Genomic DNA, 27585 nt, shown 5'->3' on the forward strand with positions numbered 1-27585 from the left:
AAAGTTGTTTATAATGGAGCTTGCTAAGGTATTGATACCAATGGTTCGCCGTGAGCCATGTCTGTATGATTCTAAACACAAAGATTACAAAGATAAGGAATTCAAAGAAAATGTATGGCTAGAAATTAGTCAAAAAACGCACCAATCAGGTCAATTCTTTTGTTACATTGGCTACTGCTTTTGTGTTCCCAACAATTACGCAAGATGTTAATTTTATAAAAAATATTCAGTGGATGACTGCAAGGAAAGGTGGAAAAGTCTGCGTGATCGATTTTCAAAAGTAAAAAAAACTATGGATAGAAATAAAAAAAGTGCTAAAGGTAAAACAAGAGTTTGGAAGTACTACAAGGATCTACAGTTCTTACAGGGTCATTTACGGCTACCGATGTAAGCTATTTATAAATTCTATTGTGTTTTGTGAGTGTATACAATTATGTCTGTTTACAGTATTGTTGATAACCTTGATTCAGACACAACTGAATTTCCTGAAAAAGGTATGTTATATTATGTTTTAGGTTTACAGGTTTTGCAGCCTATAGCTGTATCAGCCACATTTTCCTGAAAACTCCGAGCGAGATTTAAAAAATCAGTCACCAGACTTCGATATTTTTGCTGTTCGACGCACACGATAATTTTTTTCCCCATGTTCAATCGCAATTACAAAGCAACACCCTGTGTATAATGTTGAAGATAATTTAATTACTTTTGAAATGTTTTGTAGAGTCTCATGGAAATGAAATAGAAGAGGCAGATATTTCATGTACATCAACAACTACAAACTCCTCATCGCTTTGCAAGAAACGAAAACTGTCAACCTCAGAGTCGCAGGTAACAAAATTTTGCTTTATTTCATGTATGTATGTTATTATTCAACTATTTGCCCTTTTACCAGGAAAACTTTGATCACAACAATACACATTCAAAGGAATCAAAAACTTATAACTTTTCAAACTTTGGCAATTTTGTGGCAGATACACTTCAATCTATGCCCCTTAATTCTGCCTATAAAGCAATGGCCACAATATTACAGTGTTTAGGTGCTCATTGTATGAATACTGAGGAAGTTTCAGGTATGTAAGATTGTTTTTTTTTTAATATTGATAAAAAAGCACTTTGTATTAAATATCTCTGTATAAGAGTGTTTTGTAAGTGTGTAACATAATACACTTTTTGGTACAATGTTATTAACAGCTTCAGTTAGTTTAGTGTTTCCCAACCGGTAGTACCACCAGTGGTACGCAAAAGCATTCCAGGTCGTATGTGAGCGCCTTTCCGTAATTTGTGGATATAGTTCAAATTTAAAAAATCGCAAGTGATCTAAAAATGTTTGTTACTTCATCCCCTAGGTTACTTTGTAATTTTGTTTTACCTCCAAGTGGTACGCAACCACAAAAAGGTTGGAAACCACTGGTTTATAGTGTAGAGTAGTGATGTAATGAAGCTTCGGTTTGCCAAATTTATTCGGCCGAATCTGCGATTTTGATGAAGATTCAGTTTTGGCTGAATAATTTGTTCTGATTCGGACAAAACCAAACTTATATGCTCATGAAAACGTTATGAGATACCAACAATAGCATGTGAACTGTATTAATAATTTCCAATACTTTGAAATATGATAATATTTTGGGCGCAAATCTTATCTTTTCCGCGTAATTGTGCATCACACAAATTTATGAACTGGTCTAAAACCAACGCAGAATCAACAACTCATTTGTATTGTTCAGTGACATGACAATAAAACTGTTACAGCGGCGGATTGCTATTGTGTTCTTAGCATGTACGCTCGCTAACAACATAACCTTTAAGAAATGGGAGTCGATAGTGTTCAATGAAGTATTATTGTATTACCCATGTCCGGTACAGAATCGTTAATACCACTTGAAAACTACCGCAAAAGCTGAATATTTGGTTTCGACCAGAACCAAATTTGGACGATTCCATGCATCACTAGTGTAGAATGTCAGATTATGGAAATTTTTAAAATTGTAATAAGTTTATTTTATTTAAGGAAACACAACATCAGCTGAGGTTAACACGGATGGTGCAAAAGAAGAACATGCAGCCACCAGACTCAATCAGCAACAGTATGAAGGTACAAACAACATAAACACATATTTTCGTGACTAGTGTATGATCATACTGATATCAAGTTGCAAAAATACTGTGCAACCCACAATAGCTTCAACATCCACCTAAGACAACACAGAAATCATGTACATATACTTTTATATGGTAAGGTAGGATTGCTTGCGGCATAGACTTCTGTTGCTAAACAAGTGTTTTTGATGATGGCAAATAAATGTGGTCGTCTGGCAAGTTGTTTGTATTAATGTAACTTGCCTAGGATCTTAAGTTCACACTTCACTGAGATCTATAAATGTATTTCGTATTTATACTTTTACAAAGCTTAGTTTTAACATTTATTTAAAATGTATGTATGTATATTATACATTGATTGATAGGGCCCAGAAAATAATTTGCATTACCCCAAAAAATGGACACTGTATAGGTTTTTCCCATTATATTTTTTTGATCTTGTAATGTTTAGATTGCTTGGATAATGGAGAAAGCCTTCAACATCCTTTGAATGACAATGGTCATGTTTTGCATGTCACTACAGCACAGCAATGTACACAACCTATACCACAGAAGCAACAAACAGGTATTTTAAAAGCTAAAAATACTATTTTGAAGTTGGCACACTGTTTAATCATGTAAGTCTGTCCATTTAGCTGGAAACTGTGGGTAGTAGTTCAGTGTGGATAAGGCCTGTCGATCAAAAATGTTACTTTCTGCAACTCAATTGTCATGGTTGCATTACTTTTTGCATTACAATACGAGTTTCATTAAAATAATAGTTATGCAAGTGTATTTCTTATCATAATCAATATAATAATTATTGTGTAGTGTTACTTTGCCTCTAAATATTTGCTTCTCAAATGTAGACTCTGCTTTGAACACTGGTGAACCTGAAAGTTACCACAATCCTGTCAGCAATGCTACAGAAAACTTCATTCCAGCAAATCAATCTTCAGTTAATGGTAATGTTTTACCACCACAAACAGGTATTCCACATTGCTGCATTTCCATATGTACAGAAAGGACATTTTGTATCATAAGCCAAATTGAAAAATCTTAAACCTTACAGTTGGTTAACATTGAAAATCATGCTAGCATAAATAAGACACGCAAACCAGCTCATTTCGATCTGTGCTTGTTTTTTTTTATTTTTGTGTTCACACACACAGATAATATTCCAAACAAGGAAATTAGCTTATAGGTTTGTCTGCAAATACAGCTATGTAATTTTTTAGTAAGATTCATCTCGATTTTAAATTTGAGTTGTTTTTTTATTGATGTTTAATGCAGTTTTTACTTCAGTGGGCGGAAATTTAAATCTCTTGACTGGAAACGATGCCTTTACTGCAAACAACTCAACACAGCAACCACAACTTATGCAATTTCTTCCATCAACAACAGGTATTTTAAAAAATCTTGGAAATTTGGCTTGGTGGTAAAAGAAGAAATGAACAATTAAGGCTTAATTTTTGCCTTTTTGCCATTCTAAGTTTTCGACATGCAAAGCCACTGTTCGACACGGGCGGCGTGAAACAATGTTTAGTTACCGATATTCAGTAACATGAACAGACCAACGCCATTGTCTTTAAAGACCATAAATTGAATTACTTTAATAACTTAATTATCGGTCATGCCAATCTTGCAGCATTCACATCGATCTTACTAGTTTTCTTTTTTCAATGATTGGCATATAGATGCTGGTGGCAAAGTGGTTCAAAAAAATTGGTGCCAGTAGAAGTCATTTAATTGCAAACTGCAAATAATTATTTGGGGAGAAATTTGTATTTTGAGTCACTATTAAACAACAGCATTTACCTGAATAGTTATGTAGTGTTGAAAACTTAATGCTGTCATTGTTTGCTATGCCGGGATCCTCATCCAAATTAATTTTGTCTCTTTAGATGGCTAAATAAATGCAACCGCAATAAATTTTGGACAAAATCCATGTAAACACCAGCCAACACTTGCTTTAACGTTCTGTTATGTTTAAAACTAACCATTTACCAAACACGTGCCATGGTTGCAGAACATGTTGCTTTGTTTCGAAACAAAGACCATTTTTTGTTCAATTGGACCTATTTAATGAAACATCTCAGCCTACAACATGCAGGTTATTCTTTTGTTTTGTTGCTATTTCAACATGTATTCTAAACTTATTTAAGTACAAGAATCCTATAATGGAAATAAGCCTGGTCGTTCTCATACGTTAGTTACCACATACGGCATTTTTACTATTCAACATGCACGACAATTTTTCTCAAGATGTTTGACACGCAATAAAAATCCGACGCCCTGAACAATAAAGAAAATAATCTGCATTATTAAAAGCCTTAACTTTCAAGTTCCTTATCGCCAATTTAATCCACATGCTAGATATGTATATTTTTTTGTGAGCCTTATCAGAGCACTTAATCTACAAGTTAATTTTTGGTTAAGCTTAAATTATAGAAACTACTTCTATCCACATGTCATTGTATACATATTTGAAGAGTTATAAATTTCTTTTTTGTGTAGATTCTACTTTCTGTAATTTTGGAAGTTCCTATAATACTGTCACCAGTGTCCCACCCGGAAATGGTTCTTTGATTACCGCTAACCCAACACAACAACATCGGAATACTGTGCAAACTTTACAAACAGGTATTAACTTGAAATTATTAAGCTTAAAGCCAAAAGTCACACAGAAATGCAAGGAAGAAATTTTCTCCAAAATGGTATAAAAATATGCAGTGAATTCATTGCAACTTTGTGACATGAAAAAAATGTTAATTCATGTGTGCAACACCTTTTTCTCATGTCTCTTTTTCGTGTCATGCAATGAGGCCATCAGTCCATCCTAGCAAATTTGTTAATATCAAAAACTACACGAAGAGTATTAACATAGAAAGATGTTTTTAGTCCCTGTTCACCATCTTTTTTTGTATTGATATGATGTAACATTTATTATGTTTCCAAATACAGAATTCAGTGGAAACCATGTTGAAATTCCCAATAACCCAACAAGCTTTGGTGAATACAAAACAAGCAGTGATATTTCTACGAAGCAGTCGGATGCTGCAATAGTGTTGATGCAACTTTCCGGTAAGTTTTCTTGCAAACAAACACTGATTAGTAAATGTGACCAAATTTAACGTTATTTTTTTTCTTTGTTTTTTTTTGCACATGAATCTTTATGTGACCCTACCTGCTAAATCTTTCCATTTTTTTTGAAAATCTGTAAAGTCTTGTACCGTATTTACTTAATTGTAAGCCACAGCTTGTAAAGTTTTTTAACCTACTGTTTCTGCGGCGTTCAATCGAAACATCACCAAGGGTGTAGCTTAGATTTAGTTTTGTTTAATCACTTTCAAGGCACTGAACAGCATCAAACCTCTTATGATGTAACCCATAATCAGTTTTCAAGTGGTAAACAGATATATGCAGGAAAAGTTATGCAGGAACAACAGCAAACAGGTAATGAAAAACAATTTAAAGAAAACTGTATCTGTTGTTGGTAACCCCTAGGAACAGACTGCTAGCACCCCCGTTTTGAAAACTACTAGTATTGAAACATGAATAAGTTGTCATGTAAGGCCGGGTCCACGCTTTGCGCCTGCGGATTAATGTCCCGAGCTTACGCCCGCAGGCCGGCGTATCATGAAACAAACAAAGAATCCGCTGGCGCAAAGCGTGAGTGTGCACCCGTCCTAAGAGAAATGTAGGAATACCATTTAACAGAAATGCAAGCAATGTAAAATGCTTCAAAGAAAGCTGTTGATTATACAGTAGATACAACATTTTATAATTAAATACCACTGTATCGGGAAAAATAACATTTAGGACTTTCAAATATCACATATTTCGTGACAAAAACATACATGGTTTATCAGCACATTTGTTGTTTTATGACATCACAAATAACGGCATTGACGTGTATATTCTGTGACTTTATACTAAACCAAATCAAAATTCCTTTTCTGATAAATTGTAAAACATTAAAATTACGAAATCTTAAATTTACTTTTCCAATATGTCCCCTTTTTTAAAAAATACACGTTTACCACTCTTTAGCGCCACCAAAAAAATTCCCCCGAAACACTGACACTTTGAATAGACCGCCAGGGTATGTGATGATGGGGGGTTGGATTTATTTATGTTTAAATTAAATAAATTGTTTTTATTTCAGATGAAAACATCAATTCAATTTTTTTGATCCAAACTTACGTGGATTTGTTGAAAAAACATAAATATTTTGAAGCAAATGAAACAAGAAATCAACTTTCAAGGTCGCTTGAAGGTCGTGGGAAAACTGCGGAAGATTTGAGAACAACTGGACATGAAAAGAGATGGGAGGGAAAATGTTTGGAATCGATTTTATTTTTCGATGTTGCGACTGAACTTTATGTCAAACGTGATGGAGATGAAGCGGTGAAAGGTGTGGAGTATTGTGTTGAGGGTTTGAGTCGGACATGCGTATATTTGATGGAAACATCGGATTTGAATCAAAAACTTGAAAACAAACAAATAATTCGTGGTCATGTGATCCCACTGATGGAAACGATGAGACTCAAAATACAAAATATTCAAAACGTGGAAGAAGATATTAAATGTAAGAAGCAAATGTGGTGTTTTCACTGGATTGAATCGAGTCAACATTCAATCGGAGATTATTCGTCGAGGGAATCAACAATTAAACTTGGACTTGAAATGATAAGGAAACAGTTTGGTGAAAACTCAGCAAAGCATAAAGTGTTCAGAGTTTGTTAAACGACCTTGGTGCTGTTTGCATGGAAACAAATCGACTGAATGAAAGTGTGATTTTTGTCAAAAAGCAATCCAAGCTTACAGAATGGCAACAGACATGAGTGAAGAGAGAAGGGAGGAGTTGATTGAAGAAAGTGAAAACAATTTAAGTGAAGTTGAATCAAAACTTGCACAAAGGAAATAATTATGACATCACAAACACAAAATGTGTTTTTGTTAAATATGTTTGAATTATGCATTGTTTACGTAATTTGTATGAAAATGGAAGGTAGCTACCATGCACTTGAATGAATTTTGTGATTATTATTTTCATGTCGTTAGTGATTTGTAGCTGATAATAAAGAATAAGTAAATGATGTTGACTTCAAGTGTAAGCTTCAGTAAAGTGAATGCAAGGTATTATGTAAAAATGCAGAATATTATATGTCAGCTTAAAGAGAAACCAACTTTAGCCAAAGAAAATTAGTGTCCTGGTAAGAGTTTGCTTTTATCTTTAATGAAAGTGCGTAACACCCAAAAAAAAACTATTCAAGTATGAAAAACTTACCAATATATTGGGTAATTCTGTTTGATAAATACGTCATTCGAATGTGCCATAGTTTTTAAGTAGCTTATTTCACATTACTAGCTTTTAGCACATGCATTTGGTTCACCCAATAATAGGTATTATAAAAAAAAAACTTTAAACAGTGCTAAAAACTGTGCAAAGTAATACAACGGCTAACCTCCTGCAAAGGACCAAATTTGGCACATTATGTCTTTGTATCTGGCCTGCTAGGAGTTTGTACAAATGAGACACTTCACAAACAAGGTTTATACTGCAGTTTAATGTAATTTTTGTACACGTCACTTACCTAGGCCACATTTTAAAGCATTGTTATAAATAGGTTATGGTTTACCTCTAATTGTCCACTTTAAAATGGTTAAAATATGTCAAATATTTGATGATTTTTGGACTGTCAATAGAAAAGTGTGCCCAACCCTACCAGGGCAGAATAACCTTACCCACCATTCCACATGTGCAAGGTAAAAAAAATTTCTGCATGCTATGCAACCAATAGTTCCAAATTACAACGGGTTACTATAGACGATTCCGCTACGAATGCATGTTGATTAAAAGACTGCATTTCCATCATGGGTACTGCATATATCAACCCAACTTCTTGGAATGGGAAACTGTTGAAGATTTTTGTAATACATCTACTAATATCAATCAGAGGCCTTTTGCTTCTGACTAATCAATACAAATCTTGGTTGTGTTGGTTAAACAAATACCTGACAAAGGTTTGAGGACATGCGCATCTCTATTGTAGTAAGTTCCAGTGTTTCTGTTCTAATAAGCCAATTTTCTCATTTTGAGATTTTGACATCCAGCACTATATTTGCAGTTTGCACCAGATGAAAGTCCTGAAACCTTTCAAAAAACTTAATACACATCTAAGACTTTTTTGGTGAATTTATTGTGCATTGAATCAGTACGATAAATCGTGCATACATTTGAGATGACAGCAGTGCAGAGTTGGTGAAATTCGCTTGGGTGAGAGTGAGGAGAAATTTTCATGTTTCTATTTCTACTGCTGGCCCTTGCTTCAATTCCATAATTGAAGTTAATTTATTTTAGAATTTGCATAAACATACAACAAAAAATGCCCGCAGCACAGTAAAACTTGAAGTGACAATTCTGGTGTGACAAGTTTGTCTTTTTTGAAAAACAGTTGCACGTTCTTGTTTTACAACTGCAAACGTCACAAAACCACAATGGCTCATGACGTCACTGTTTAAATGTTACGGATGAGTAATTTTCTAAGTTTTACATTCCAAAGTAATTTTTTGTATGTTCCGCGTCTCAGTGGTTGAAGATTTTTGGAAAATACGATTTTCTCCCTGTTCAAATTATTCTGTAACATTGCCAACAATGACAAAATATTCTCTGAATTGTCAATGTTCAATGCTCGCTGTTCGTAGTTTTCTATTTAACATTTGTATTTTAAAGGTAAACGAAAGTGCTAATCCTACGTCGTACCAGGGTAACCAACTATTGGAACGTCACGAAGTTAACTCCTGGCGTATGCAAGTGTGTAGAATCATGTACCGTATTTTACGGACCTTAAGGCGCAACTTAAATCCTTTTTTTTCCTCATAAATTGATCGTGCGCCTTATAAGCCGGTGCGCCTAATGTATGGATCAAGTAGTGCTTTATTGCCTACACTCAAAACCAGTACCGATACTATTATAAATAAACCACCGTCTTACACAATAAACTACGGTAAAAGCAACTAGCAACTGTGATATTCATACTATTGTGTCTTGCTTACATTTATCATGTAACAAGTTTTTGTTTAATGAGCTTTATACGGTAACCCATACTCCTTAAAATACGTTGCGTTCTATAGCCCGGTGCGCCTTATGTATGAACAAAAAACTACTCAAAGCAATTTATTGACAGTGCGCCTTATAATCGGGTGCGCTTTATGGTCCGTAAAATACGGTAGAATTATCAACTCGCGGCCAAAAATAATCGAAAAATCGACAGGTAGGCCAACAGACCGCATAAGAGAAACAAAAGAATGCAGTTTAATGAATAAATCCAACTACATTATTTAATGAAAATTTAAACACTGTAACCGAAAAACAATAAAAAAACATTAAACTGCAACATGGAGAATTTTCCGAATGACAATAATTTATACCAAGCCCTGGCGCGCCAAATTAAAAAAAAAACGAACCAGGCATAGTCTTCGCTGTGGGTCACAAGTTTGTCAATATCTGAGATATGCATTACGATTGCAACCGTCTTATTTCAGTGTTATGTCCTCAGCGTTGAAACGTCATCATGGGTTAAGAAGCTCGCGAAAAAAGTTAGGCAGCGCGTGGAACACATTGAGTCATTTTTGTTCATTCTTCGACGGGACTTTGGCCGAAAACATTACGGAAGAGGCTTTTGTTTATTATCTATGACACCCAGTCTTAGTGTTGATCGAAAGCATCCTGTCGCAATCACCGTAGACGAAGTTATGCCTCTTTGTAACGAAAATTCAAACTTAATTTGCAAGAAGTTGTGTTAGCTTTTCAGAAACATGCCAGGCACAGAATTATTGCAGTTTTTTGCTGCTACGTTTTTTTAACCCTGAGAAAAATCAGCGAAGAACCGCGGTCTATAGCCTACTGAGCTATCAAACATACATTGCGTTTTGTTCTCCAGTGAAAATTTTGTGTCCATTTCGTACAATACCATTTTCACCTTCTCCTCCACCCTCGAAAAAAGCAACTTTAAACTATCCTTTGCAAGGATATGCATTGGAACCGCAGTTTCTATGAACGTAAAGTCCCTCTCCGTGGCGCGATTTGTTGCAGTTTCCTGTTTAAAAAACCCTCGTCTTCCAGAAAGAGGCATCAGTGTACCGCTGTGTGTAAACCGGCAAAATGCACATAAATAACTAAAACCCCAACCAATCCTGTCAATGCGTGATAAATCAAGCTCTCGGTAAGGTTTAAACTCACGACCCTGGGCTAACCAGGCCCAACGCTCTACCAACTGAGCTCTCAGTGGTTTTACGGGGTATATTGTGGCCAAAGTACACTGATGTGCAAGCGCACAACTTGTCAGGCAACCTTCACACATACGTAGGGATACCTGTGCAGTTGGGCAATCATGTCATTCTAATCTCACTCAGACTTTCCAGGAAAAGTTGCTGGAACATTAGCCTACTGCATTATATTATGCAATGATGGTTGAATATTAACATTAATTTGTTTAATTCTTATAATCTGGGCATCGATTTTTTCCTTTTTCACCATTCTAAGTATTCAAAATTTGAAGCCAGCACTGTTCGACGCAGGCGGTGTAAAGAAGTGTTTAGTTACCGCGTTAACGGTATGCAGTACCACAAACATGCCAACTCTATTGTTATTAACCAAAGTCCATCAACTAAACTACTACTGTACATTCTTCTACACAATAATTGTGAATTTATGGAGCCTAACATATCCGTTATACAAATCCTGCTTCTTCAACACCGATCTTCTCAGCTTTAATTTTTTGAAGGTTTTTAGCACCAATATGCTTAAACTGACCATTGTTTCCAAACATGGAGCATTGTTAACAAACACACGGTATTGTTAACGAACATTGCCCTGCTACGTAACTAATACCATTTTTCATTCAATCTGAAGAGAAATAGCAGCAAGCTACTTTTTTATCTGTTTTTAATTTAGCATGTATTCTAAACTTATGTAGGACTATTATGAAGAAATATACTATGTTTAAGTACAAGAAACGTGTAATAAATAGTAGTTTTATTATTTATCTACTTTTATCAAACGTTTTTGTAGCGAAAAAGAACCTGCGATCACTTGTTGGCGTTTCCTTTCCAAGTTTCACGCTTTCGTTGTGTCACGTATTCATTTACGCCACGTTCTTTTCACCTTTTGTTTTTTCACCTTCCACCTGCTTAGTTAAATGTTTTGTGTCAATTTATATTTTTTTCACGAATTGTCTCGAACGCACCAGTCACCGCACGTTGATTTTATATCGCAGCGCTCCCTTCCTCTCACGTGACACCGTTGGGCCAATGACTGGCGAGATAAAAGATAAAACCGGACTAACACGAGACGCTAAGATAATCGAGAGACATTTTTGCAGGTTATGATTCGTCTGTGGTATTTTTCAAGTTTTTGATAACAAGATATTATCTAAACGGTTGTGCTGGAACAGACTTGTGGTTAGCCGTGAATGCAGCGTCCTGAGAACATTTTGGTTGAAAAATATGTCAGGCCTTTCGCATGCGTAAGTCACCAGACTTCGAGATTTTTTTTTTTTCTTAGAACTGAAATGGAAGAGGCAGATATTTCGTGTACATCAACAACTACAAACTCATCGCTTTACAAGAAACGAAAACTGTCACCCTCAGTGTCTTAGGTAACAAAATTTTGCTTTATTTTGATGTATGTATGTTAATAATCAACTCACTTTGCCCTTTGCCAGAAAAGCGTTGTCCACAACAATACACATTAAAAGGAATTAAAAACTCCGTCACAATCTCATAATTTTTCAACCTTTGGCAATTTTGTGGCAGATACACTTCAATCTATGCCCGTTAGTTCTTCTTATGAAGCAATGGCCACAATATTACAGTGTTAAGGGGCTCATTGTATGAATACTGATGAAGTTTCAGGTATGTAAGATTGTTTTTTTTTAATATTGATAAAGAAGCACTTTGTATCAAATATCCCGGTATAAGAGTGTTTTGTAAGTGTGTAACATAAACACTTTTTGGTACAATGTTATTAACAGCTTCAGTTATAGTTTATAGCAGTGTTTCCCAACCGGTGGCACGCGGCGGCATTCCAGGTGGTATGAAATTATTGAAAGCATTCAACATCCTTGGAATGACAATGGTCATGTTTTGCATGTCACTACAGCACAGCAATGTGCACAAACCATACCACAGAAGCAACAAACAGGTATTTTGAAAGTTGAAAATAGTATTGTGAAGTTGGGACACTGTTAAATCATGTAAGTTTTGTTGACCTCCGGACGCTCATGTTGGAGGTGGATTTCAAAAGTTACCGATAAACTGTGGATAAAATCTGCCATGCATATGGGAACAACAGTGTTTTGTGTCGGTCTGATATCGAGCCTCCTACTGGGCTGTGATTGCCCTGTAAGGAACTACGCAGTGTGGCGACCATGTGTTGCGAAAGCATGAAAAACTTCTTCGACGTGACAGATAAGCCCAGATGTCAAGCCTGTAAAAGCACTGCATGAATCTTTGCACGTGGAAGCTTACACAGATTTGGCTTCGTAAGCATTTAGACAGGCGCACGCACTCTGAAACATAAACTATTTGAATTTAAATTTTACAGATACTGCTTGATCAACATGGTTACTGGCGCAGCACTACCATAAAAAAATGTACGAATTGAAACAGTATGGGTCAACCAATAAATAATTTTTAAATTAATAAGAATTGTTCTTTTGGCACTTAAGTTACGAGAGATTTTTATTGTCAACAACGTTTCGTCCACCATCCGGTGAGACTTCCTCAGGGTTATGTCACAACAATAATGAATCAAACGTACAATAAAGTTTTAATGTCGTTATGTTGTTTTTCAGGATATGTTGGAAGACGGTGAACTACGACACTTTCATGTTGATATATACGGTGAATGGGGGATGCTAGTTTTCAAAATAACTTTGTGCGCTGCATTGTTGACTATTATAGTTTAAACAGTATTTACAACAAACATGTCCGAAAACGCTGGTTCGGTGTACCAGCTCCATTTCAATGCAGCAGCGACATCATGCGGAAAATGGTCCACCATGCACGGTATAGTAATGAAAAACGAAATGTAAGGAATTTTAAGGACACCAGTTACAATGGGTTCGTAGATAAAGTTACTTCAAGCCACTTTTATCGTAAAAAAATCAATTCAACATCGGGGCGAAGTTGAAGTGCTTCAAAAGTATAACCAGATTCGAATAAAAAAGGTACAAAGAGCTTGCGTATAATAAATTTACATCGAAGAGCACAACTTTTCGGTTAACGTTACAGTTTTACAATGGTGATTACGAGTAAAAAGCTGAAGAACTGTTGACAAAGTTTGTTTATGGATTTTGTTGGTTTAGTGGAGGAGCTGTTGCCATGTTAGCCATCATCGTCAGTGTCCATATCAGATTCTGGGTGTGCAAGGGGATTCCCAGCGTATGTTGTAAGTTCGACGAAGGCGCGCAACTCCTCGTATCTGAAGACCAGACTTCCACGTTCGTCTCTGATGTCCACAACCAGATAGATTTCTTGACCGCGAGCAACGTAGTTTGTGCATACAGGCATATTAAAGCTTTGTTGTTACACAGCGGTTTAAGAACCTGAAAAAAGCCAAAGTTTTACTTGTTGAATCTGAAAGAAATCACTCAAAGCTGGCTATTAAAAGGTAAAAAGTTTCGTGCTCCGTGATTTTGAAAATTCCGTGACTTGGCATAACTTAATGGGAATAATTCTGCATTATTCGACCTCCAGGAAAAGAATAAACAAACAATAGAAACAAGCCCTCGTAAACCACGTGACTTAAATAGCCAACCCCCTTACAATATTCTTGTATCCTAAACCGTTCGTAGAATTAGTGGCCAAAGCGAAACGTCCGACTGGCAATAATTGCCTTCAAATACCACAGACCTATTTCATTCTCTCATATTCGCGTCATTAATTTCGTACTCTTTAACACATGCGCAGGGTGTGTTAAAATCATCCAACAGCGAAGAGCAAAGCGCTAGTTTGATCGTGACGTCATTAAGGGTACTATTCAACTCCAACAGTTCGCTTCGAAACGACTTCCTACAACATTCAATAAAACTGAAAAATCTGCTGCCTTCTTGTGGAGAACTTTATGTCAACGAATTCACAATAAATAAATTTTACAATTAGCGACTCCTAAAGTTGCTTTGTTTCGTCTGCTCCAATAAAACACGTTCTTAAACTGCTACAGTTCTGTAGTAGCATATCCTTAACCGGCACCCACTATATACTAAGCGACTCAGCCCGGATTCCCTTTTTCGGTTTATATCAAATACGCGATGCGGCGAAATCCGCCAGTTAGCAAATTCGCGTCAAGCGTCGAAAGACACATTACTGAAACGTTTTTGGGTTCTGGTCCAACATGCAGGGCTCAATTACAACTCTATACCACAATCTAACTATGAATTCAAAACATGTGCTGAAAGCAACTCCGTATCTAATTCGCTGCTGTAATCCACATTCAAACAATCTACCAGTAGTGGCGCAGTTACAAAGTGTTTCCCTATCGTTATTTCGTCAACTTGCTAATGCGTTACAACCCGACGACCGCAACAATAAAATGTCTGCTATTTGATGCAGAACGTTACAACACCTCGCTTGTATATTAACAATAAATATCCTGGTGATAACAACTTAATTTAAGTTATTTCATCTACACTCACAACACGCTGTTGGATAGTTTTGGTTCGCATCGAAAGCAGGCAGGTATATATACACCGCCACAGCGCAGGTCGGCCTTCTTTTTGCGGTTTTCGCCAAACACAAGACACAGAGCGCTAAGCGTCAAGAGCGCGACTTCGTGTCGCAAATATCAGTTTCGCATGAACCTCACGACAAAGAGACCAAACTTTCATCTCCTATTTTTTTTGAATTTATTGATGAGGGTACTGGGAAGGAATTTGCGGCATTATGTATAAATATATGCACAAAACAGGTGTGATGCTGGACATAAAGCACACAGGACCCGGGTACGTTTCGAACAAGGTTCAAAAATGTCAGCGGCACGAGCGAGTCGATACAAACGTATGCGAGGCTGTAATCCAAACGCATGGCGTTTGACGCGTTGTTTGTGTAATTCGGCGTGCGTCTACCGCGACGTATAGTACACACACTGATCACGTGACTTCAGGTGTGAGAGGGGTCGGGTGGGGTCAATATATTTGCGTAAGCTGCTGGGGATGGTGAATCACATGGGGTTGTCGGTTATTTTTTATTATTTTTAGATGTTTGGGGCCTCGTGTTTGCAAGATTCTTTTAACTGCAGTCGACGAGGCGCTTACCTGGCATCGGCAACTTCATCCATTTGTAATGTTCTGCTTGTTTGTACATGGATTTTACCCGCTCAATGACCTTTGGCCACTCATAACTGGAAGTTACATTTGTCAGCAGTGAATGGAAAAACTTTCTAAAAGTCAAGTCACTATTCAAGTATTTCCAAATTTTCATGAGTAGTGAAAATAACATTGGACAGCTGTAGATTGCTGCAACTTCTTTTCCAAGACGTTTATTGCTTTTCACCATACGTGATCAAACCATCTCAAACCCATCATCCTTGAGCAATGCAATACCGACTGTTACATCTCCAGGCTCACTGCCTGCGACGCAACAATGGTCACTGTGCGTAATAATTCATTTGGAAAATCATTGTTGTAATTGGTATTAAGTTCTGTTCATTTTCGTTCGCAACGTGTTAGCATGAGGTGTTAACTGTGACTGAATGAACTTGTTTTATTTTTACCTTAATGCCAAAAGGCAAATGATAAATTGTGGAAATAAGAACTAATTCACATAAGTAAACAAACGTGGCCTGTTGCAAAATAGTTGCTTAAGTGCTTGCTGGCGTTTTGCATTAGCAATGTTGTTTATCTGGTTTTGTATATTCGTCATGGAAAACCTCTACCGCCGTTGTGTTGAATACAGTAGTGTGGTTGTTGTGACCTTGATATAACGTGGTTAAGAATTATTGAATGGTGCGGGGCGGTTCGTTTTGACGAAATATATCCGTTACTAGGCTTTAGACCTTACAGCCTGGAGTCTAGAGTCTACACTTACGTATGTAACTTAATGCGACATCATCTAATATCTAAGTTTGGTTGACCTCCGGACGCTCATGTTGGGAGGTGGATTTCAAAAGTTACCGATAAACTGTGGATAAAATCTGCCATGCATTTGGGAACAACAGTGTTTTGAGTCGATCTGATATCGAGCCTCCTGCAGCCCAGTAAGGAACAACGCAGTGTGGCGACCCTGTGTTGCGAAAGCATGAAAATCTTCGTCGTGACAGTGTAGCCCAGATGTCAAGGCTGTCAAAGCACTGCATGAATCTTTGCACGTGTAAGCTGACACATATTTGGCTTCTTAAGCATTTAGACAGGCGCAAGCACTCAGTCTGTTTTGGTTGGTCACTGCAATACAACTATTTGGATTTAAATTTCACACATACTGCTTGATCAACATGGTTCCTGGCGCAGCACTACCATTAAAAATGTACGAATTGAATCAGTATGGGTCAACCAACAAATAATTTATACATAAATTAATAGGAATCTTTCTTTTGGCACTTAAGTTACGAGAGATTTTCATTGTCATCAACGTTTCGTTCACCATCCGGTGAGACTTCCTCAGGGTTATGTCACAACAATGATGAATCAAACGTACAATAAAGTTTTAATGTCGAGATGTTGTTTTTCATGATATGTTGGAAGACGGTGAACTACGACACTTGCATGTTGATATACACGGTGAATGGAGGATGCTAGTTTTCAAAATACCTTTGTGCGCTGCATTGTTGACTATTATAGTTTAAACAGTATTTACAACAAACATGTCCGAAAATGCTGGTTCGGCGTACCAGCTCCATTTCAATGCAGCAGCGACATCATGCGGAAAATGATCCACTATGCACGGTATAGTAATGAAAAACAAAATGTAAGGAATTTTAAGGACAACAGTTACAATGGGTTCGTAGATAAAGTTACTTCAAGCCACTTTTATCGTAAAAAAATCAATTCAACATCGGCGCGAAGTTGAAGTGCTTCAAAAGTATAACCGGTATCGAATAACAAAGGTACAAAGAACTTACGTAAAATAAATTTACATCGAAGAGCACAGCTTCTTGGTTAACGTTACAGTTTTACAATGGTGATTAGGAGTAAAAAGCTGAAGAACTGTTGACAAAGTTTGTTTATATATTTTGTTGGTTTAGTGGAGGAGCTGTTGCCATGTTAGCCATCATCGTCAGTGTCCATATCAGATTCTGGGTGTGCAAGGGGATTCCCAGCGTATGTTGTAAGTTCGACGAAGGCGCGCAACTCCTCGTATCTGAAGACCAGACTTCCACGTTCGTCTCTGATGTCCACAACCAGATAGATTTCTTGACCGCGAGCAACGTAGTTTGTGCATACAGGCATATTAAAGCTTTGTTGTTACGCAGCGGTTTAAGAGCCTGGAAAAAGTTTTGCTTGTTGAATCTGAAAGGAATCACTCAAAGCTGGCTATTAAAAGGTAAAAGGTTTCGTGGTGATTTCGAAATTCCGTGACTTGGCATAACTTATGGGAATAATTCCGCATTATTCCACCTCCAGGAAAAGAATAAACAAACAATAGAAACAAGCCCTCGTAAACCACGTGACTTAAATAGCCAACCCCCTTACAATATTCTTGTATCCTAAACCGTTCGTAGAATGAGTGGCCAAAGCGAAACGTCCGACTGGCAATAATTGCCTTCAAATACCACAAACCTATTTCATTCTCTGATATTTGCGTCATTAATTTCGTACTCTTTAACACATGCACAGGGGGTGTTAAAATCATCCAACAGCGAAGAGCAAAGCGCTAGTTTGATCGTGACGTCATTAAGGGTACTATTCAACTCCAACAGTTCGCTTCGAAACGACTTCCTACAACATACAATAAAACTGCAAAATCTGCTGCCTTCTTTTGGAGAACTTTATGTCAACGAATGCACAATAAATTTTACAATTAGCGACTCCTAAAGTTGCTTTGTTTCGTCTGCTCAAATAAAACACGTTCTTAAACTGCTACAGTTCTGTAGTAACATATCCTTAACCGGCACCCACTATATACTAAGCGACTCAGCCCGGATTCCCTTTTTCGGTTTCTATCAAATACGCGATGCGGCGAAATCCGCCAGTTAGCAAATTCGTGTCAAGCGTCGAAAGACACATTACTGAAACGTTTTGGGTTCTGGTTCAACATCGGCCCCAATTACAACTCTATACCACAATCTAACTATGAATTCAAAACATGTGCTGAAAGCAACCCCGTATCTAATTCGCTGCTGTCATCCACATTCAAACAATCTACCAGTAGTGGCGCAGTTACAAATCACAAAACATTTCAACAAGTGTTTCCCTATCGTTATTTCGTCAACTTGCTAATGCGTTACAACCCGACGACCGCAACAATAAAATGTCCGCTATTTGATGCAGAACGTTACAACACCTCGCTTGTATATTAGCAATAAATTCCCTGGTCATAACAACTCAATTAAGTTATTTCATCTACACTCACAACACGCTGTTGGATGGTTTTGGTTTAAATCGAAAGCAGGCAGGTATATATACACCTCCACAGCGCGGGTCTGCCTTCTTTAGTAGTTTTCGTCCAACACAAGTTACAGAGCGCTAAGCGTCAAGTGCGCGACTTCGTGTCGTAAATATCAGTTTCGCATAAACCTTGCGACAAAGATGCCAAACTTTCGTCTCGTAATATTTTTGAATTTATTGATGTGATACCAGAGGGTACTGGGAAGGAATTTGCGGCATTATGTATCAATATATGCAAAAAACAGGTGTGATGCTGGACATTAAGCACACATGACCCAGGCACGTTTCGAATAAGGTTCAAAAATGAAAGCGGCACGAGCAGAGTCAATACAAACGTATGCGAGGCTGTAATCCAAACGCATGGCGTTTGACGCGTGGTTTGTGTAATTCGGCGACCAACCAAGTCTGCGGTTATGTGTCCTTCCGTTATTTTTTATTATTTTTAGATGTTTTGGGGTGTTGTGTTTGCAAGATTCTTTTTACTAAAGTTTGTAATGTTCTGCTTGTTTGTAGATGGGTTTTACCCGCTCAGTGTATTTGGCCACTCATAACTGGAAGTTCAATTTGTCAAAAGTGAATGGAAAAACTTTCCAGGTCAAGTCCTTATTCAAGTGTTTCCAAAATTTCATGTGTAGTATAAAATAACATTGGACAGGTGTAGATTGCTGCAACTTCTTTTTCCAAGACGTTTGCTTTTCACCGTAAATCAGTGATTCCCAACCTTTTTGTGGTTGCGTGCCACTTGGAGGTAAACAACTTCGACGACGCGTATCACCTAATTGAGAAAGTAACCTAGGGGATGACGTAACAAACATTAAGTGATCCCTTACGGTTTTTTTAAATTCAAACTATATCCGGTAAATACGGAAAGGTTGTCACGTACCACCTGGAATGCCGTCGCATACCACTAGTAGTGCGCGTACCACCGGTTGGGAAACACTGCCATAAATCAAACCATCCCAAACCATATTCCTTGAGCAAATGCGTTGCCGACTGTTACATCTCCAGACTATCACTGCACCTCCTTGACTGCGACGCAACAATGGTCACTGTGCGTAATAATCCATTTGTAAAATCATTGTTGTAATTGGAGTTTAAAGTTCTGTTCATTTTCGTTCGCAACGTGAGAGTATGAGGTGCTCATTGTGACTGAATGAAGTTGTTGTATTTACACCTTAATGCAAAAAGGCATTTGATAAATTGTGAAAATAAAGAACTAATTCACAAAAGTAAACAACATTGTGGTTGTTAGAATACAATATTGTGGTTGTTGTGACCTTGATATACCGTGTTAAGGAATTGTTGAATAGGGCGGGACGGTTTGTTTTGACGAAATATATCCGTTACTAGCCTTAACCCTTGTAGCCCTGGCGTATAAGAGTCTACACTTACGTATATAACTTAATGTGACATATATGGGTAATTGTTTTTTAAAGGCCACGAAAATAATGCTATCTGTAACGTTTGTGGGTACATAGATTTGGGCGCTTCTGTTGTTTTGTGCCACGAATTTTTCGCAAGACTTGTACAATCCAGTAGCAAGAAGTAAACTCCAATGCCGCAAATTTAATTGCCTAGTAGCACTTGACGTTCGACGCGGCGTACCGTGTGGTAATAGCAGGAAGAAATACAAAATACCCGACCTTTGCTTCAGCTTCTATTGTTGTAAGCGGGGCGAGATGAAGCAGCGGTCGAACAACGCTGTCTGACCTGACGTCATTTATAGGTGTTTGTATTTGATTGCACGCCCCAGCAGACACACGACGTCATACCGACGTCGAATCGAAGTCGAAATGCGGTCACGACGTCAATTCGACCAATTTTGATTTTCGGTCCCCGCCTTTCCAAAATAACTACTTCATTCAGACGTCCAATATTAGTACATCTCAGACCAAAATTTAGGGTCCATGTTTTTACGTCTTTTAGACATACATATTTGGTAGAAATACTGACCAAAGTGACATGTCCAATTTTCGGGCATTATTGTACGTCGTATGGCGGTCTAAATAGCAACAATTTTCCGTCGGTCAGAGAGTTTCATAATTTCGACGTCCAACGACGTAGATTTACTCGTCGAATATCGACGTTCGCATTTAGTCACTTACAGTACGTCCAAAAACAGTCTCAATTTGGTATATTTTTTAGTCAGTCATTTAAGAACTATTTATCGACGTACATAGACGTTGAAGTCCTAACTGATTATGGACGTCAATATTTGTTCATCTTCTGTACGTCGCGAAACAGTCCATTTTTGGTACATTTTCCGTCGGCCAAGTTAAAACTAGCTATCGACGTCCAAAGACGTAGAAACCTTAATTGATTATCGACATTAATTTTGTTCATTTCCAGTTTCAACATTAAGTCATGTATTGATTTTTCAAACAACATTTTCTGACTTACAGCATGTTTAAAAAGGCTAGTGGCGCACAGTGTTTATTTTTGCGAATTTAATAAATTTATCAAAACGCAGTCGCCGGCCCTTGTTACCGCTGTTACCCACTTTGTTATCGACGCAGTCATGATGAAAATCGTTAGATGCGTGATGTGGTATTCGCCATTTCCCACCGACTTGTCTCAAGTTTGAATTTATTTTTGGCGTGCCGCCGACTTCTTCCACCCGCGCACAAAATCGTTGACGCAAAATATTTCCCGCGCAAATCGCATGGAATGCGGAAAAGGGAGAGACGAGGCACAGAAACTTGGCAAGACGCATGTGAGTTTGAATTGACGTTTCTCGTTACTGTTATTCTTGCAGTTGAAGTTTCCTGCGCTTTCTGTACACTTAAACGTGGCGTATTGGAGGCGATATAGAAGATTAAATAAAGCTGTCGATGCTATGTTTGCACCATCGTCAAGTGATAGTGACTGTTTGCCAGAAAAAGATACGTCTTATGAACGTGTTCGCGCTGTGGAATTACAGGAAAATACACATGATGATGACAGTCAAGCTAGTTCAGATATGGATATGGATATTGATTTCTACTACAAGAGTGACTCCTCAACTAAGTGCACTGGAATAAAGTTAATAAAATTTTGAACAGGTAATCACAATTTAAATTTTTTTTGTGACAGGTTAAAAAGGTATTGAAATTGTGTTGCTTGAAAAGTAACAGTAGTGTGTGTGGGGAGTAGACTTTTCACCATGGTAATCTTCTTTTTTAGGATGTTTACGACTGCTCTGATGACAAACATGAACATGCAAGGAGGGCATGGAAAACTAGCATTCACCAAATCTCCATTATTTAAAGTTGTATACTCGGTGAGTTTTGTGTGCTTCTTGTGTCTTATTATTTATCTGTCCCCTTCCTGAAGGATACATATAGTTTGTACTTGTTGTTTACCTGTTGCTGCCTTGGGGTTGCTTCAGGGGGGACAAATGATTACGAAAAAGATATTATGTTATCCTAAAGAACTGTTTGCTACTAAACATCTGGATAATTACTTTTATAAATATTTTGTTACAGAAGCAGTGAGGGAATTGTATCCCGATCTAAAAGAAATTGATTATTCCATGTGGGAGATTACCTGAAGCATGCGCCCGGGAGAAAAGGAGGTCGCCCGTCCTCCAGCCCAAGCACCTCTGCCTAAATTCTTCCAAACCTTTCTTTGCGTTCTTTTTTTTTATTAAACTTGTTTTCAGCTTTAACATCGTGGGCTATTTGACGCCTTGTACAGGCTAAAAATGTACGTCGTCAGGCAAGAACAGGCGTATTTTCTGATGCGAATTTACAACCAAATATCGACGCAACGAACATATTTGGACGTTAATAGGACGTCCAGCTAACCACGTCTGATTAGGGTCAAGTTTTGACGTCTTTTGAATTTGCACTTTCTACCAAAAACTGTACCAGATTTCGACCATTGGTAAAAAGGAACATATTTGGACGTAAATACGACGTCCAGCTAACCACGTCTGATTAGAGTCCGGTTTCGACGTCTTTTGAATTTGCACTTTCTACCAAAAACTTTACCAGATTTCGACCACTGGTCGGGACTACAATTTGACGTCTATACGACGTACTTGTGTCTGCTGGGGCAGTGCTGATGCCATTTTTTTTCTTGACAACACAATACAATATTGTTACGTAAGTCACTGATAAAAAAAGAATCACATTGATGGGCAAAATTTTGTTGACAGCGATATGTTGCCGGAATGAAAAGATGATGTTGACTCAAATCGTTTTTATTTTGCATGAAACTTTAATGAAGTTACAAAAAGTTTCGGCATCAAAAATGTTGGTCTTTTGTACAAAATTAGAAAACCACCGGTAAGGAATGTATTCTCCACGTCGAGTGAACAATTGCCACGCCATCACGTGTAAAACAGTTTCCCAAGAAAGGCCCTGCGAGCGACGTCATTCCCGTTGGTTGGTTTGTGTGGCGTCAGAAGTCAACCTTGTGTAGAAGAAAACATGTCGCCAGACGTTCGATTGCGAAATTCAAGGCACAACAACAAAACACTGGAAGGTAACAACAACAAAAAATGCCGAAAATATTCCGGACTTTTCCATTATGTACATTGATCTGTTCCTAATAGTATAATGTGACAAATATCTAATGGTGACCATGCCAACCAAGCAAAGACCTCCTCTTTTTCGTGACATTCTTGTGTTTACCGTTTAGCTGTTTTACCTTAGGTTTCCTATCGGCTTAACACAAACATTTGCCTGACGTCAACCAAAGCTCGTGAGGTTTTAGGATGGAGACTTGGAGAGTTTCAGTTCCTTTGTGTAGTAAAACATATAGAGTGTGTTCAATATATCATTTGATTTGATACAGTTTTGTTTGCTATTACCGTCCATTTGTGCTTTTTATATTTTATAAAAATAGGCTACAGTATTTCAAATAACAAAATTTTTGTTTAGGCCAAGTTGTTTATAATGGAGCTTGCTAAGGTATTGATACCAATGGTTCGCTGTGAGCCATGCCTGTATGATTCTAAACACAAAGATTACAAAGATAAGGAATTCAAAGAAAATGTATGGCTACGAATTAGTCAAAAAACGCATCAACCAGGTTAATTCTTTTGTTACATTGGCTACTGCTTTTGTGTTCCCAACAATTATGCAAGATGTTAATTTTTTAAAAAATATTCAGTGGATGACTGCAAGGAAAGGTGGAAAAGTCTGCGTGATCGATTTTCAAAAGTAAAAAAAGCTATGGATAGAAATAAAAAAAGTGCTAAAGGTAAAACAAGAGTTTGGAAGTACTACATGGATCTACAGTTTTTACAGGGTCATTTACGGCTGCCAATGTAAGCTATTTATAAATTCTATTATGTTTTGTGAGTGTATAAAATTATGTCTGTTTACAGTATTGTTGACAACCTTGATTCAGACACAACTGAATTTCCTGAAAAAGGTATGTTATATTATGTTTTCGGTTTACAGGTTTTACAGCCTATAGCTGTATCAGCCACTTTTTCCTGAAAAGTCCGAGCGAGATTTAAAAAATCAGTCACTAGACTTCGATATTTTTGCTGTTCGACGCACACGATAATTTTTTTCCCCATGTTCAATCGCAATTACAAAGCAACACCCTGTGTATAATGTTAAAGATAATTTAATTACTTTTGAAATGTTTTGTAGAATCTCATGGAAATAAAATGGAAGAGAAAGATATTTCGTGTACATCAACATCTACAAACTCCTCATCGCTTTGTAAGAAACGAAAACTGTCAACCTCAGAGTCGCAGGTAACAAAATTTTGCTTTATTTCATGTATGTATGTTATTATTTAACTATTTGCCCTTTTACCAGGAAAACTTTGATCACAACAATACACATTCAAAGGAATCAAAAACTTATAACTTTTCAAACTTTGGCAATTTTGTGGCAGATACACTTCAATCTATGCCCCTTAATTCTGCCTATAAAGCAATGGCCACAATATTACAGTGTTTAGGTGCTCATTGTATGAATACTGAGGAAGTTTCAGGTATGTAAGATTGTTTTTTTTTAATATTGATAAAGAAGCACTTTGTTTCAATTATCTCTTTATAAAAGTGTTTTGTAAGTGTGTAACATAAACACTTTTTGCTACAATGTTAGTAACAGCTTCAGTTAGTTTAGTGTTTCCCAACCAGTAGTACCACTAGTGGTTTGCAAAAGCATTCCAGGTCGTATGCGAGCGCCTTTCCGTAATTTGTGGATAAATTTCCAATTAAAAAATCGCAAGTGATCTAAAAATGTTTGTTGCTTCATCCCCTAGGTTACTTTGTAATTTTGTTTTACCTCCAAGTGGTATACAATCACAAAAAGGTTGGAAATCACTGGTTTATAGTGTAGAGTAGTGATGTAATGAAACTTCGGTTTGCAGAATTTATTCGGCCGAATCTGCGATTTTGATGAAGATTCAGTTTTGGCCGAATAATTTGTTTTGATTCGGACAAAACCAAACTTATACGCTCATAAAAACGTTATGAGATACCAACAATAGCATGTGAACTGTATTAATAATTTCCAATACTTTAAAAGATGATAATATTTTGTGCGCAAACCTTATCTTTTCTGCGTAGTTGTGCATCACACAAAAAAATTAAAAAATGGGAGCGATGGTGTTCAATGAAATATTATCGTTGTGCCCATGCCTGGTACAGAATCGTCAATACAACTTGAAAACTATCGCTAAAACTGAATATTTGGTTTGGACCAGAACCGAATTTGGACGATTCCATGCATCACTAGTGTAGAATGTCAGATTATGGAAATTTTTAAAATTGTAATGTGTTTATTTTATTTAAGGAAACACAACATCAGCTGAGGTTAACACGGATGGTGCAAAAGAAGAACATGCAGCCACCAGACACAATCAGCAACATTATGAAGGTACAAACAACATAAACACATATTTTCGTGACTAGTGTATGATCATACTGATATCAAGTTGCAAAAATACTGTGCAACCCACAATAGCTTCAACATCCACCTAAGACAACACAGAAATCATTTGTATATACTTTTGTATGGTAAGGTAGGACTGCTTGCGGCAAAGACTTCTGTTTGGCGATGTAAAAAATAAGCATGTTTAGTCTGAACTAAACAAGTGTTTTTGATGATGGCAAATAAATGTGGTCGTCTGGCAATTTGTTTGTATTAATGTAACTTGCCTAGGATCTTCAGTTCACACTTCACTGAGATCTATAAATATATTTCTTATTTAGACTTTTACAAAGCTTAGTTTTAACATTTATATACAATGTACATATGTATATTATACATTGATGATAGGGCCCAGAAAATAGTTTGCATTGCCCCAAAAAATAGACACTGTATAGGTTTTTCCCATTATATTTTTTTGATCTTGTAATGTTTAGATTGCTTGAATAATGGTGAAAGCCTTCAACATCCTTGGAATGGCAATGGTCATGTTTTGCGTGTCACTACAGCACAGCAACGTGCACAAACCATACCACAGAAGCAACAAACAGGTATTTTAAAAGCTGAAAATACTGTTGTGAAGTTGTCTGTCCATTTAGCTGGAAACTGTGGGTAGTAGTTTAATGTGGATGAGGCCTGCCTATCAAAAAATGTCACTTTCTGCAACTCAATTATCATAAGTGGTTGCATTACTTTTATAATTTTCATTGATATTAGTAAGCGTATTTCTTATCATAATCAATGTATAGTGTTAGTTTGCCTCTAAATATTTGTTTGTTTGTACTTTTGCCTCTAAATATTTGCTTCTTAAATGTAGACACTGCTTTGAACACTGGTGAACCTGAAAGTAACCACAATTCTGTCAGCAATGCTACAAAAAACTTCATTCCAGCAAATCAATCTTCAGTTAATGGTAATGTTTTACCACCACAAACAGGTATTTCACATTGCTGCATTTCCATATGTACAGAAAGGACATTTTGTATCATCAGCCAAATTGAACAACGTTAAACCTTACAGTTGGTTAACATTGAAAATCATGCCGGCATAAACAAGACATGCAAACCAGCTCATTTCGATCTGTGCTTTTTTTTATTTTTGTGTTCACAGACACAGACAATATTCCAAAAAAGGAAATTAGGTTATAGGTTTGTCTGCAAATACAGCTATGTAATTTTTCTAGTGTAAGATCCATCTCGATTTCAAATTTGAGTTGTTTTTTATTGATGTTTAATGCAGGTTTTACTTCAGTGGGCGGAAATTTAAATCTCTTGACTGGAAACGATGCCTTTACTGCAAACAACTTAACACACAAATATCAGCCTACAACATGCAAGTTATTCTTTTGTTTTGTCGCTATTTCAACATGTATTCTAAACTTATTTAAGTACAAGAATCCTATAATGGAAATAAGCCTGGTCGTTCTCATACGTTAGTTACCAGATACGGCATTTTTACTATTCAACACGCCCGACAATTTTTCTCAAGATGTCAATGACACGCAATAAAAAAATGACGCCCTGAACAATAAAGAAAAAAATCTGCATTATTAAAAGCCTTAACTTTCAAGTTCCTTATCGCGAATTTAAACCACATGCTAGATATGTATATTTTTTGCGAGCCTCATCAGAGCACTTCATCTACAAGTTAATTTTTTGGTAAAGCTTAAATTATGCCATTGTACACATATTTGAAGAGTTATAAATTTCTTTTTGTGTAGATTCTACTTTCTGTAATGGTGGAAGTTCCTATAATACTGTCACCAGTGTCCCACCCAGAAATGGTTCTTTGATTACCGCTAACCCAACACAACAACATCAGAATGCTGTGCAAACTTTACAAACAGGCAGGGGCGTATCCAGGAATTTTTAAAGGGGGGGGTCCAATTTTTTAAGGGAATTCCCCGATTTTTAGGTATAAACTAAGTGTAAACTATTGTGGGAGAGAATCGCAAAATACGAGCGCCGGTGTTCGCGCCAATCGTCACATAAACGGTGGCTTTCTGTCTTGCGCAATTGTGT

At 37.1% G+C, this 27585-nt stretch overlaps 2 protein-coding genes across 6 annotated transcripts; both read left to right on the top strand.

Moving 5' to 3' along the window:
• LOC145889269 (uncharacterized) lies at window positions 1-27454 on the top strand. Of its 4 annotated transcripts, none has more exons than XM_082980198.1 (10): window positions 1-149; window positions 231-387; window positions 448-494; window positions 722-828; window positions 893-1070; window positions 2009-2092; window positions 2549-2662; window positions 2946-3065; window positions 3382-3480; window positions 27285-27454. In XM_082980198.1, the coding sequence occupies exons 1-10, from the start codon at window positions 14-16 to the stop codon at window positions 27434-27436; spliced, it is 1194 nt and encodes a 397-aa protein (XP_082836324.1). In that variant the 5' UTR covers window positions 1-13; the 3' UTR covers window positions 27437-27454. The 4 variants fall into 4 exon arrangements, with proteins under 4 accessions (XP_082836324.1, XP_082836327.1, XP_082836325.1 ...); XM_082980201.1 differs by having other exon boundaries at window positions 2621-2662; XM_082980199.1 differs by lacking the exons at window positions 1-149; window positions 231-387; window positions 448-494; ... (4 more) ...; window positions 2946-3065; window positions 3382-3480 and adding exons at window positions 23556-23702; window positions 23784-23940; window positions 24001-24047; ... (4 more) ...; window positions 26382-26501; window positions 26804-26896.
• Window positions 4455-7166, top strand: LOC145889466 (uncharacterized). Of its 2 annotated transcripts, XM_082980424.1 has the most exons (4): window positions 4455-4719; window positions 5041-5160; window positions 5431-5532; window positions 6245-7166. In XM_082980424.1, exons 1-4 carry the CDS (start codon window positions 4545-4547, stop codon window positions 6823-6825), a joined length of 978 nt encoding a protein of 325 aa, XP_082836550.1. In that variant the 5' UTR covers window positions 4455-4544; the 3' UTR covers window positions 6826-7166. The 2 variants fall into 2 exon arrangements, with proteins under 2 accessions (XP_082836550.1, XP_082836551.1); XM_082980425.1 differs by lacking the exon at window positions 5431-5532.
• Window positions 27455-27585: the final 131 nt, after the last annotated feature.

This window comes from Ascidia mentula, chromosome 2 (genome assembly GCF_947561715.1).
Source record: "Ascidia mentula chromosome 2, kaAscMent1.1, whole genome shotgun sequence".
Classification (NCBI taxonomy): Eukaryota; Metazoa; Chordata; class Ascidiacea; order Phlebobranchia; family Ascidiidae; genus Ascidia; species Ascidia mentula.